The sequence below is a fragment of the Dunckerocampus dactyliophorus genome, chromosome 12, assembly GCF_027744805.1.
Source record: "Dunckerocampus dactyliophorus isolate RoL2022-P2 chromosome 12, RoL_Ddac_1.1, whole genome shotgun sequence".
Taxonomy (NCBI): Eukaryota; Metazoa; Chordata; class Actinopteri; order Syngnathiformes; family Syngnathidae; genus Dunckerocampus; species Dunckerocampus dactyliophorus.
The window spans coordinates 13,384,232-13,398,651 of NC_072830.1; the positions used below are offsets into that span (position 1 = coordinate 13,384,232).

Sequence of the window (14,420 nt, forward strand, 5' to 3'; positions counted from 1 at the left end):
TCTTTGGCGCACTGTTGCTTGGGAGACATAATGAAGTGTTAGAAGTGAACTAGTAAGCGATGTTATCCTTCCTCAAGGCTGAATTATGCTACAGCTAGCCCTTCTGGCGGTGTCATGATCCATCATAGCTCTATGGGCGGGGCCGAGTCCTGAGAGTAAGCAACCACAACTCTCTTTCTTCTTTGACTAGCTAGCATACGGTGAAGTAGTAAACAACGGTGAATGGCGACGTCCACGTAACACTAACATATTGTAACAACGTGTCGGTGTTGTATCATGGATGTTGTGAATTCCCATTGTTGTGAATGCACCTCGCTGTGAGGTGAAGGCAGGGCCGAGCCAGAACAATAGATGCTAACAAGCCAGTATCAGAGTCGTTCATACCCAATTCAGGGAGCGACACTTCCCTTTTATCGTAGGTGTGAATAACAGGATAGGATTATACCACTGCTCCGCCCAGGCTTAGTGTAACGAACCAATAGGAGGAGGGTGTTGGCACACCAATTCCGCCCACTCTTACTGTATTTAAGGCCTAAGCTACCAGCACTTATTAGTTTGCTGACGAAGCTCTTCGGATGAGGAGCGAAACGTCCGACACCTTCTACACAGAAGTACAGATGACGTCTCAAGAAGCCTTTTCCTCGATGGACAACTCCTGTACGACTGAGAGCCTACACAGACGCATTGTGAATGTTAGTGGTGGGTTGTTGCGAGCGTGGAGAGGAAGAGTTGTGTGTGCGAGCTCTGTTGGAACTGCACTCTTGTTGGCATTAAGGTAGGCAATAAAACTTAAAAAGTGAATATTACGTGCGTGAATATCAGGATACTACAGTAGTACGTAGGTGTTTATATACGTTTTCGCTCAGACGCTCATCAACTTGCTCCAGTTCTTTTGTTATGGCCGAAAACGGAAATGATGCATGAAGAAAAGCCGATCTATTACAGCTCTGTTGTCTGCTTACTCTGACGTCGTGGTGCGTGAGCTTAATGCAGCTTTTCCTCAGTATGGCTGAGCAAGCACACTGCGGTATTGCGCTGCGTGTGCCGCGAGCATAATTGTGTTTTTAATGAATTTATGGCCACGTGTTTGTAGGGAAACATTGCAACACGAAATGTCATAAACCGTGCACCTGTGAAACAACTCTTTATGATCTTTTTGCAATCTACATGCAGGTTTCTTGGTAGTATAGTGGGTTTGGGATGGTAGTGACTGGTTCTTGCATCACAATTCTACAACTGAACGGCAGACTTTTCTTGTCTTTTTGATATTCCAGCTGTCTTGTACCAGGAATACAGAGATACGTCTAAGCAGCAGGAGATCGAGCAAAGACGTCAGCGTGAGAATCTCTGTCCTGGGACCACGTTGGCAGGGTCCAATGTCTCGTCTGCACCAGTGTTGCAGCTCCAGCTGAGGAACAATGCTCGTTCACTGAGCCTATGGCAGAATTTAGAAGTGGTGCAGGCCAGTGGATTGCTGACCCAGTTGCCACAGAAAGAAATTATAATGCAAGAGGTGAGCAAGAGATACTTTGTCATTGGAATTGTTTTTAGAAACCTTGAACGCCCCGCTCTTTGTTGGATGCTGTTTTCAACAAAAAAGTATTGACACAAATTAGGGATTCAAGGGTACACAGTAAAATACGGGACCATTCGGTTCGCTCTGCATGGGACAATCCCACCTTGGACTGCAGTTGCCATCCACTCATCCATCTTTTTCTGCTTATCTGAGGTCGGGTCACGGGGGCAGCAGACTAAGCAGGGAAGCCCAGACTTCCCTCTCCTTCTTCGTCACGTCCAGCTCCCCCCGGCGGATCCCGAGGCTTTCCCAGGCCAGTTGAGAGACACAGTCTCTCCAATATGTAGTGGGTCTTCCTCAAGACCTCCTACCGGTCGGACGTGCCCTGAACACCTCCCCAGGGTGGCGTCCTGACCAGATGCTCGAGCCACCTCATCTGGCTCCTCTCAATGTGGAGGAGCAGCGGTTCTACTCCGAGTTTCCCTGGACGACAATGCTTCTCACCTTATCTCTAAGGGAGAACCCAGCCACATTACAGACAAAACTCATTTCGGCTGCTTGAAGCCGCGATTTTGTCCTTTTGGTCACTACCCAAAACTCATGACCATAGGTGAGGGAGGGAACATAAATCGACCGGTAATTTGCAGTTTTGCCCTTCGGCTCAGCTGTCTCTTCACCACAACAATGCGGTACAGCGAGCGCATTACCGCAGACGCTGTACGTGTCACATCCCCGCCTTCCCTCACTCATAAAAAGACCCCGAGATACTTGAACTCCTCCACCTGGGGCATGACCTCACTCCAAACCCGAAGGGCGCAATCCACCCTTTTTTCGATTGAGAGCCATGGCCTCAGATTTGGAGGTGCTGATTCTCATCCCAGCTGAGTGAGAAGCTTCTGGGATCAAATACTTATTTCACTCAAATACAAATAAATGTTTAACCTTTATTTCTTATTTTTATGGCTTTCTTTTGCTGATAGTCTGTATCTCTGCTAAGATAAAGCTATTAAAAATATGAACTGTTCATGACTTTGTAAGGGGATACAAAATAGGTTGTCTCTTCTCTATTACCTCTCAGATTCACTCCAATTATTATAGTACAAACAGAAAGAAACAGAAACAGAAAGAGTTTGATCGTGCTTTGTTTCAACATATTGACAGCTTTCGGGATGTACAAGGCTCTCTGGTCATTTTTATTGTTGACTACTTGATTTCCTATTTCTGTCCAGGCTATGTTTGAGCTCATTACGTCCGAGGCTTCGTACTACAAGAGTCTGGAGATTCTAGAAAACCACTTCCTTCATAACCCAGAGTTAATAAACACTCTCAGCCAATCTGATATGCACTTTCTCTTCTCCAACATCGAGGAAGTCATGAAAGCCAGTGAACGGTAGGACCAGGTTTTGCTAAACCTAAACAGAGCTGCAACCACCGATTGATGATTAATCCATGATCCATTAAATCGATAACTATTTTGCTATTTTGGTAACTATCCTCTTTTTACACCCTTGCTAATGTGAATATTTATATATAATAATAATATGTTATAATATTAATAACATATTCACACACATCAGCTTTGACTTTGGAAAACAGTGATCGACTCAAACCACTAACTGTGTTTGCTTCGTATTGATCAGGTCCGTTTAGGACAGGGGTGTCCAAATGTTTTCCTGCGAGGGCCACACAGTGAAAAATGAAGGGATACAACTTTGCCACTTTGATATTTTTTAAAGCAACATGTTAAGAAGTTATACACTGTATATTTCAAGAAAGAACTGCATCTCAGCTTCATGATAAGGGAAAAAGCCTATTATTACTATCAACTTTGGCCTTGCTCTTTTGTTCCCATTTTTAATGTTGCTTTTTTTAAATTTTCCAAATATTTCAACTTTCTTCATAAATAATATTCATAAATAAATTATTCTTCTTGTAATATGACTTTTTTCCAATAATATTTTGAATTTATTCACATATTACGACTTTATTCCCATAATATTATAACTTTTACTCCAACCTAATTTCCCCCAAATTCCAACTTTATTTTGTTTTGTTTGTTTCTCACAATATTACAACTTAAAAAAAAATACAAAAAAATGTCTTGAATATTTCAACTCTACTCTACAAATACGACATTAATTTTCCTTACAATATTACAAGTTTATTCTCGTAAAATTGCAACTTTTTTCTCGTTTTAATACAATTTTTTTTTCTTAATAATCTGACCATTAAATTACAACTTTTTTTTCCTTCTTTTAAAAATTCCAACTATTTAAACTTTCTTCTTATAAATTTTCTTCTTTTTTGTAAACCTAATTTTGCAAAAATTCCAACTTTATTCATTGTTTTGTTTGTTTCTCATAATATTGCGACTGCTATTAAAAAATTATTATTTTTCTCTAACATTTGAATTTTATGCAACAGAAATTACAATATTTGCCCTCATAATATTACATTATTTTTGTAAAATTTTTGCTGTCTTGTGAAATTACAACTTTTTCTCTGGATATTTTCATTTGATTCTTTATTCTTGATTTTTTTTTTAGTTTTCTTGTTGAATTTTGTTAAATTAGATTTTTACAATGTCCCGTGGGGCAATAAAAAAAAAAAAACAGCCGAGGGGCGCAAATGGCTATTCTTTGGACACCCCTGGTCCACAGCCTAACCGATTACTGGAGCAATCGAAACAACAAGCTTCAGATTACTCGGGAGGAAAATAATGGTTAGTTGCAGCCCTGCTTAAGAGTCACTCAATGGTCGTTCCTCAGCAGTCTGAAGTACTCTCAGTGAACATGCGTGTCCCTCATAACATCTCTCAATGTTCTTAGGTTCCTGATGGATCTCGAACACAGAATTGAGAAGTCTGTTTTGATTTCGGATGTGTGTGACATTGTTTACAACAATGCTGTCGAGCACTTTAACGTCTTCATCAAATACGTCATTAACCAGGTCTACCAGGAGAAAAACTACAGACGAATTCTGTGAGTACCTGTTTTGTTATCCACCTGCTGAATTATCATATGGGTCATCTGTTCACACTCTTCTGATAGGTGACCTGCATAAACATCGTCCCATTTCAGCACCTTCCTAACCTCCATGTTACACACCTGAAACACCATTTCACCATTGCCTTGTTCTGTTCCACTGTAGACACATCCTGTTTAACAAGTGACTTTCAAATCTAAGGCTGGCTTTACTTGACAGTCAACACAGGAAAATCAAGGAAGTTTTCTTCAATGTGTTTTGTGACATCCAGATGATCTCATAAGGACCGCTCTGACGATCTAGTCTTTCTAGTCTGTGAGTGAAAATGCAATAGCATTTAGCAGATAAGGTCTTCTTCTTTTTATATTCTGGCAATCTGGGTACACCTATTGTTCATTGCTGCATCTCACAGGTCAGTCCAGGTACTACACCAGGTGTATTTTTTATTTTAATATTATTATTATTTGTCTTTTTTATATAATAAATATATATATAAATGTATTTATATATTTTATATATATATATATATATAATAATTAAAAACGGATCATATCACTGATTTCATATATATATATATATATATATATATATATATATATATATATATATATATATATATATATATATATATATATATATATATATATATATATATACACTATATATATATATATATACACTGCTCAAGAAAATTAGAGGAACACTTCAAAAACACATCAGATCTAAACTGGGGGAAAAATGATCTTGAATATCTTTCCTGATAATAAGTGGGTGATGTATTAGTAACAAAATGATGCCACATAATTTGATAGAAATGAAAATGATCACCCTATAGAGGGGGGAAATCAAAGACACCCCAAATCCCTGGATGTCAGCTCCTCCTATCATTTAACCAAGTGTTGGATTGTTTGCCCACTAATAGGGAACTTGAGCTAGGTTTAGATTGTCGTGAGACAGGTTAGTTTTACCCAACTGATGATGTGTTGCAATAGTAATCCTGCTCATTAACTAAATATAGCTTAAGAGGGAGTTTTTTTTTCTTGCCTTCTGTTGGCTTCCCAACATGTGTTGCAGTTATCTTGTTGTTAGCGAGTATGAAATCGTCTTGTTCTGTATGTACTGTATATTATTGTGGAAGTGTCTATTTTGAATCCCCACATTGTCTGCGTGCAATGGTCACAATATATGTTCCACGTGTGACGTGTTTTTAGGGGTGTCACAAGATCTCACGAGATTAAAACGTGACGAGAGTTCTCGTTCTGAAAAAACAGTCTCGTGGGCACAAGGCCTGGGACGATAATAAAAAAAAATAATTAATCACACAATAACTTAAAATGCAGTGGATACTTTTGCTGGCCTCATTATATTACCATGTGCATGCATGTCTGTTGTCCTCGTCTCCTGCCTCCGTTTGTTTTATGGAAGAACGGCATGAACGGAGTGAGCCCTCTTCTCAGTCATACAATCTCTTTGGGTGGAGGCAGGGCTGCTAACATACACACAGAGTGCAGAGGACTGTAATGTAGTGGAAATTACATGAGTATATTGCAATATACAGTATTGTCATACATTTGTAATATTTTGTAATTGTGCTTTTCTTAAAAGTAATGTTAAAGTATTGTCTCGTCTTGTGACACCCCCAGTTATTTTTGGTTGCACCGTGACTGAGGGTTGACGAGCTCCTGTTGGTTTGTGATGCCACCTCTAAGCAACTCGAGGTTTGCCTCTAACTATTTGCTGGGCAACTCAGGTTTTATCAAAAAACACCCAAAAAATTGCCAAATAATGCAAATTATAAGTGCAAAATGGCAGTTTTTTCCATGAATAAAGAAAATTGTTTTGATGAAGAATCGGCAAATGCTGAATCTCGAATACGTGGGCGTCCACTCTACATGGTCATCTGAGGAGTAAACACAGCGATCAGATTGTTGACGTAGCAGAAAACAGAAAACATTGTGACTTGCATGACTGCAGCGAGAGCACGACAGGAGTCATCCAGCATGCGCTGTTGGGTCCTTTATTCGTTCTTTTGAAGGCTTGTCTCGTTTCAGTCAAAGCAGGTTTGTTTTTGATCATGACGACCGCAGGGTGTGGTTGCCCGTGTGACTCTAAAGTGAAACACTCCTACCTGATTGAAAGGGTGATGTTCCCACGCACCGCTTGCATGCGTATAAGCAGCAGAGACAATGCTGTTACTGGGAGCTGCTATTGGAGAGATGCAGCATTAAAAAAGCCAAGATTTCTATTAGATGACATTCTTATTTGTGGCGTTGAATGACATTAGGCGACATTGGTGTTGTCACTGAGCTGACTTTCATGGTGCAGGCTTGGTTCTTGATCAATAGATTTTTCACAGTTACCCCGTGATAACGCCAAGCCTAGGGGTCGGTCCATTTCGCATACGGATATGAACATCTGACTCAGGGATCACACTCATTCAAGTGTTAGAAAAAGATGACGAATCAGTACAAATTAAATACTCTCTCTCTCTGTCACGCGTACTAAATGATTTTATGCAGCCAGGCGGACACTTTCCACTGGGATTGATTCCAGGACATAGATCTCTTAAGCTAATGAGGAATGTTTAAATTATTATAATTTTTTTTCAAAGCTAGATGATCTTTTCTTTTCAGTCAATCAATGAAACCTGTAATGCTTGTTACTTGGCATACCATACACTATAATGTCTTTAACACTTCTTAATTGCAGAGTCATTACGCTTTGTTCTTTTTGGCAGGGTGTCTGACATCATGTGACAGTGATTCCCACTAAGGAAATAATACGTGAAAATAGTGGGCAACACCTTTTCACGCAGACTCACCTATTATGAGTAATCAGTCATTGTTTTTATTGTCTCATACATCTTCAGTATCTCTTTATCAGTGGCGATTGCTCTAAGACTACAAGGGAAGCTCAGCGTCCCTTGAAATGTCCACAAAAAAGGTGCAGTGTGTACTGCTGTGTGTACATTTCATTGACTAAATATGCGCTGGAATAATTTAATCTTTTCTTCACAATCAGCTACTTATCACAGGCAACTGATGCAACTTCCTTCTCATTCGTTCCGCAGCGCCACGGCGCTTTTACGCAGTCGGATGCTGAGCATCTACTGACTGCAATAGGGAAGCGTAGAGTGGGTCGTTCCACTGCATGGAACTGGACGGTCAATGGATAAATGCTGGGCTTTGTCCCACCCATAAGATGCTCAGCATTTCTGGGGGTCTATTGGGCAGTGGGCTGGCCCGGACGCTCGGCTTCTGAATGATGATTGGATGATCCGTCTGAGGCAGAATCCCTTTTTGATTGACAGTGAAATGAGCGAACTTAAAGTATAGACCTCCACCGGAGCATTCGGCGACTTTACCGATCCCCAGCAACTTTGTCTTTGTTAAAAACAACTTGCGTTGCTCTCTTCTGACACACTACGGTTTCTTTTCCCAATGAGCAGCTGCAGCTGCGGAGCTCTCCCGCCCATCACGATCACTCACACTCGCAGCCGGTCACACAGTAGCCTCGCACAGCAGCTTCAGCTGCTAGCAAGCTGCACATCATCGCAGATACTCCAATTTACATATAAATAAATATAAACATTTACGATGTAGGCCGGAAGAAAATGAGCTTCCCCTCCTTGAATGACCAGCAGCCACCACTGTTCTCTGTCTGTCTGTCTTTCAATCAATATGTCTATCTAGCTACACTGTTCCTCCATCTAAGCCGAGGTCACAAGCGGACGGGCTTTGTTTTGGCTGTGCTGGTTGTGTCATTCGCTAAATCGCTGTGGTTTTTTTTTGTTGTTTTTTGTGATGGTAATCATGAAGGCGTAACACTCTCCCTTTCCTCCTCCCTCTCTGCCACCTTTTCTCTCCTCCCCGATGCGATACTGGGTATAATTCAGGCTGATATCGGCGATACCGGGCCAATACTGATAGTTTGTGCAAAAACACCTAATGTGTAAAAAGTACATTCCAACGAATACCAGACATCACAGTAATTTAATGATGTATTTGAAACCCTGAAGAATATCGAGGTACAGTGATTTCTTTTTTTTTTTGCATGTTTGTCACACTTAAATGTTTCAGATCATGCAAATATTTACAAATTTAAATATTAGTCAATGACAACACAACTGAACATGAAATGCAGTTTTTAAATAAAAAAGTGATTGCCCCCCAGAAAGAAAGTAATTGAGATCTATCAGTCTGGAAAAGGTTATAAAGCCATTTCTAAAGCTTTGTGAACTACACTGCCAACTACACTTTATCCAGAGCCATTATCCACAAATGGCGAAAACATGCAACCATTTGGCCGGCCAACCAAAATTACCCCAAAGCGACTCATTCAAGAGGTCACAAAAGACCCCACAACAACATCCAAAGAAGTGCAGGCCTCACTTGCCTCAGGTAAGGTCAGTGTTCATGACTCCACCATAAAATGGACACTGGGCAAAAACGGCTTGCATGGCAGAGTTCCAAGACCAAAACTACTGCTGAGCAAAAAGAACATTAAGGCTGATGATCACCAAGACCTTTGTGAAAATACTTCCAAAAGGTTTACATTTTTGGAAGGTGTGTGTCCCGTTACAGAAAAAGAACCTCACACCAACAGCAAAATATGGTGGTGGTAGTGCGTCTGGGGCTGTTTTGCTGCTTCAGGACGTGGAAGACTTGCTGTGATAAATAGAACCATGAATTCTGCTGTCTACCAAAAAATCCTGAAGGAGTAGGCCCGGGCATCTGTTTGTGACCTCAAGCTGAAACCAACTTGTTCTGCAGCAGGACAATGATCCAAAACACACCAGCAAGTCCACCTCTGAATGGCTGAAGAAAACAAAGTGAAGACTTTGGAGTGGACCTGTCAAAGTCCTGACCTGAATCCTACTGAGATGCTGTACCATGGCCTGTGTTGTCATTGACTAATATTTAAATCTATTGCGATGGTATACCGATTTGAGACAGAGGTAAAACAAATTCAAAAGAAGATGTACTCCTAAAGTAATTACTGTAGTAGAATTCAAAGATTGCCCAGTGGGAGAGAAAGAAAGAAAATGAGGGGAAATGAAAGAGGGAGTGGTCTGGAAGAGCCGGCTTTTAAAAGTATTAGGCGCACCGACCTTGCAGGTGTGTCTCAGCATACGCACTGAAACTGGCGCAGGGAGAAAGACAGTATGCACTCTAACCACAATACTGCTTCAAGGCCGCTTTCCCACCCATAAGTACGCCCGTACTATATTGTTGAAAAGCAATACACAAGTATTCCAGCTCAAATTTACACTTAGGTCAAGTATAGCATGCTACTCAATAACCGAAGACAAAATTGCATCATATTTTAGCAAGGCCGCAACAAATTAAAACATGAAAAACACAATACATAATACATCACTATCAATGTAAACAAGGAAATGAGGACGCGGGTGGAACAATGCATGTGATCAGGGGGCGTCCAAACCTTTTCCAGGGAGGGCCACATTGTGCAAAATGAAAAGATGCAACTTTGCCACGTTGATATTTTGTAAAGCAACACATGTAGATAAGAAGTTATAAATATTTCAAGAAAGAACTGCATCTCATCTTTGTCATTTAGGTGAAAAGACCATTATTAATATTAACTTCACTCTTTGTTCGGTTTTCCCATTTTTTTTTTATTTTCCAAATATTTAAACTTTCCTTTAAATAATTTTCATAAATTTGACTTTATTTCGAAAATATTTTGACTTTACTCCTGTAATATTATAACTTTTCCCCCAACATCATTTTCCAATTTTCCATGACAACTTCATTGTGTTTTGTTTGTTTCTCATAAAACACCTTGAAAAAAACCCACAACTTTTTCTTGAATATTTCAGCTCTGCTGCTAAAATGACATTATGTTTCCTCATAATATTATGAGTTTATTCTTCTAAACTTTTGTTTTTTTAGATTACAACTTTTTTCTATTAATATTTTTGACTCTATTCTCATAAAATTACAGCTGTTTATTCATTTCTGCAGCTATTTTTTCCAACTATTTTAACCTTCGTCTATTTTAAGTTTCTTCTTGTAATTGTGCATATATTCCCATAATATTTTGACTTAACTTAATTTTTTTTTACAATCACATTTTCCCCAAATTACAACATTATTTCTTGTTTTGTTAGTTTCTCATAATATAATAACTTAAACTAAATAACATTTTTATCTTTAAAATTTCAACCCTATGCTACTTATTTTTTCTCGTAATATTACAAGTTTATTCTCGTGAAATTATGACTTTTTTGTTAGTATACGACATTGTTCTCTTTATATTTTGACTCTATTCTCGTAAAATTACAGCTGTTTTTTTCTATTTCTGCTTTTTCAATTTATTTTCCAACTATTTCAACTTTCTTCTTGTACATTTTTTCCTCATAATTATGACTTTATTCCCATGATATTTTGACTTTATTCTTGTAACACTATGACTTTTTTGCAACCTAATTTTCCAAAAATGAGAACTTTATTCTTTGTTTTGTTTGCTTTTCATAATATTACAATTTCATTTATTTATTTAATTTATTAAAAAACTCTTTTTTCTTTACTATTTCAACTTTATGCTACTAATATTTTTCCTCATAATATTATGAAGCTATCCTCACATAATTACAACTTTTTCATTTAATATTTTGACTTTATTCTTGTAAAAATGGCTGCTGATCTTTCAATTTTGGCTGATACTGTTTTTTTTTTTTTTAGTTTTCTTATTAAATTCTATTTCAGAATGTGCTGTGAGCCAATAAAAATGGCCCTAAAGGCTGCACTTTGGGCACCCTTGAGTTAGACAATTGAGGTGGGTGTTTGAATACTTCTCAAGGACAAATTTGATTGTTCAAAATGTGCGGGGAAAATGCAGGGATTGGTGAATTGGTGTGTGCGTGAATTGGTGTGATTACAAAGTGCAATGAAGAAAAATGTTCATGTTGTCATTATCCTGAATTTACCATATATTATCCTACTATTTAATAAAGCATTACCAACTGTCTATTATATATACTGAGCTCAACTTTCACTTGTAATCATGTTTCACAGTGTGCTTGAAAGACTCTTAGACAACCTTCTTGTGTTTCTCATGTGTGTTTCTCCAGGGAGGGAAACCAGGCATTTCGGGAGACCATGGCAAAACTGGAGAAACATCCATGTGTTAGAGGCCTGTCCTTTACGTCATTCCTCATCCTTCCTTTCCAGAGGATCACCAGGCTCAAGTTGCTTGTACAAGTGAGAACACCAACGATTTAACGCTATAGTGCAATGGCGGGACTGCGTTTTGAAGACGAACGCTCTTTTTTTGTGTCTGACGTCCCGCATCACACAGAACATCCTGAAAAAAACGGAAGAAAACTCTGAGAGGGAAGCCAACGCAATAAAAGCACACCAGCGACTGGAGCAGGTGAGCATCAGTGAATGGCAACACAGAAATATTACTAGTTCTGAATTATTGCAATTACAAATGCATGTCTGTGTGTCCTACAGATTGTCAAAGAGTGTAACGAGGGTGTTCGAAAAATGAGTCGCACGGAGGAGCTTATCAGCATTGAGAAGACATTAGAGTTTAAATCTAAGGTAAAGAAATGAAATACTTGCTCACATCCCTTTTTATTTGTGGTGCTTTGCACTTTGAGGTAGGAGAAGAGCGTCAAACCAGAAGATTATTAGCCAGTGACGTGCAGTCGGGAAAGAAGGATAAGTGCGCTACCTAAGCCATCTGAGTGCACTTCACTGAGAGCGCTGAATAGCGTGTGCCCATGTCTGTTGACAGCATGTCACCAATAATATAATGTTTACAGAAACATTGAATCTACACCTTGTCGTTCTACAGCCTATGGAATCTCTTTAATGTAAGAGTCACATCATTGTTCTTGCTAATCGGATAATAAACACAGAGAAATGTCATACGATGAGGCGCTGCATACTCCACCTCACCATGAATGGGTGCGGATGTGCATGAGCTCGAAGGAGCTTGTCGCTGCTGTCTTTCTAAAGCAGGGGTGTCCAAACCTTTTCCAGCAAATGCCAAATAGTGAAAAATGAAAGGATGCAACTTTTCCATTTTCCATCCATTCATCTTCTTTCACGTATCCGAGGTCAGGTCACAGGGGCAGCAGGCTAAGTAGGGAAGTCCAGACTTCCCTCTCCCCAGCTAATTCGTCCAGCTCCTCCCGGCGGATCCCGAGGCGTAGTCTCTCCAACGGGTCCTGGGTCTTAGTTTTATTAAAACTAAATAACTAAAAAACTTTGTATATTTTAGTATCAATTTTGGCCTTTGCTCTTTTTCCTCCATTTTTGCTGTTTTTTCTCCTATATTTCAACTTTCTTCTTCAAAAATCTTCATAAATTTTCATCTTGCTGTTACGGCGTGGCATGGTGTGGTGTTGGCGATAAACTCAAGATGCAAAGACAGGAACCCAGTGCAGGTTAAAGTCTTTTAATTAGGGGTGCTCCGATTGATCGGTCACCGATCAGTATGGGCCGATTTCCATGAAAAATCACAAGATCGGTAAATGCATTACAAGATGGCGCCTTCCGTGGCAGACGTCTCTGTTTCACTCTCCCGTTTTTTTCTCTTCATTGTTATTTTATTGTTCATATTGAACATTCAACGCACTCACGCTGTAAATTACAGCAGAGAGACACTTTTGAACATCGGCAGAGTTCACCATGAACTTTCATTCAGCCTCTCAGACTTTGGCTTTCTTCTACGTCGGGAGGATGCAGCAGCCTGCGGACCTGGTGAGCTGAATACCCGGCGAGCAAAGCATCCGAGGCGTAAACGAGGCAAGCGAGCCGACCTGCATGCTAGGCTAAAAGCTAGATCGACGAGGCCACCGCTACCAAGCCTGCTGCTCGCCAACGTCCGCTCTCTTGAAAACAAGATGGATGAGCTGAGAGCAAGGATTACAGCTCAACGTGAGATCAGAGAGTGCCGTGTGCTCACCTTCACAGAAACCTGGCTGACGGAGGATGTACCGGACTCGACGATCCACTTGGAAACATTTGCTGCTTACCGGGGAGATCGGACATCGGCATCGGGTAAACACAGATATGACCTGAGGAGAGCCATAAAAGAGGCCAAAAGACAGTACAGACAGAAGCTGGAGGGCTATTATTCCACCTCAGACCCTCGGCGCATGTGGGTGGGGCTTCAGCACATCACAGAGTATCGACAGAGGTGTAGCGTAGCCACATACAGCCAAACCACACTTCCAGACGAGCTGAATGAGTTCTACGCCCGCTTTGAAACCCAAATTCCTGACCAGCAGAGAGGGTGGCTGGACTTGGGGAGCACACGAGACTCACCTCTCATGGTGACATCAGCTGATGTGCGCAGGGTTCTGAACAAAACAAACCCACGAAAAGCAGCAGGCCCAGACAACATCTCAGGACGTGCACTTCGGGTTTGCTCATCAGAGCTAGCTGATGTGCTTGCTGACATATTTAACCTGTCGCTTGCACAAGCATCTGTACCGACCTGCTTTAAGTCCACCACCATAGTGCCCGTACCCAAGAAGAGCAACGTGACCTGCTTGAATGACTATCGCCCTATAGCACTCACTCCTATTGTTATGAAGTGCTTTGAAAGAATAGTCATGACCCACATCAAAAAGAGCATCCCGGCGGCAACTGTGGACCCTCTACAGTTTGCATATCGCCAGAACCGGTCCACGGATGATGCAGTCAACACTGCCATCCACACAGCCCTTTCTCACCTACAGGGCCAGGACACATCCGTCAGAATGCTATTTATAGACTATAGCTCTGCTTTTAATACAGTCAGCCCCCACAACCTCACAAATAAGCTCCTCACACTTGGCCTGTCTCCCTCCCTCTGTAACTGGGTGTTTAACTTTCTCACAGGCAGACCCCAGTCAGTCAGAGTCCACAATCGCACATCCAGCTCAAGAATTGTGAGC

The 14,420-nt window shown here is 40.5% G+C and overlaps 1 protein-coding gene across 1 annotated transcript in view; it reads left to right on the plus strand.

The window, feature by feature from the left end:
• Positions 1-14,420, plus strand: part of ngef (neuronal guanine nucleotide exchange factor) — a 41,939-nt gene that overhangs the window by 15,250 nt on the left and 12,269 nt on the right. The window contains exons 5-10 of the mRNA XM_054794779.1: positions 1,275-1,513; positions 2,746-2,906; positions 4,345-4,497; positions 11,598-11,727; positions 11,825-11,899; positions 11,983-12,072. Coding sequence (XP_054650754.1) covers positions 1,275-1,513; positions 2,746-2,906; positions 4,345-4,497; positions 11,598-11,727; positions 11,825-11,899; positions 11,983-12,072 — 848 coding nt within the window. The remainder of the gene's footprint in view (positions 1-1,274; positions 1,514-2,745; positions 2,907-4,344; positions 4,498-11,597; positions 11,728-11,824; positions 11,900-11,982; positions 12,073-14,420) is intronic.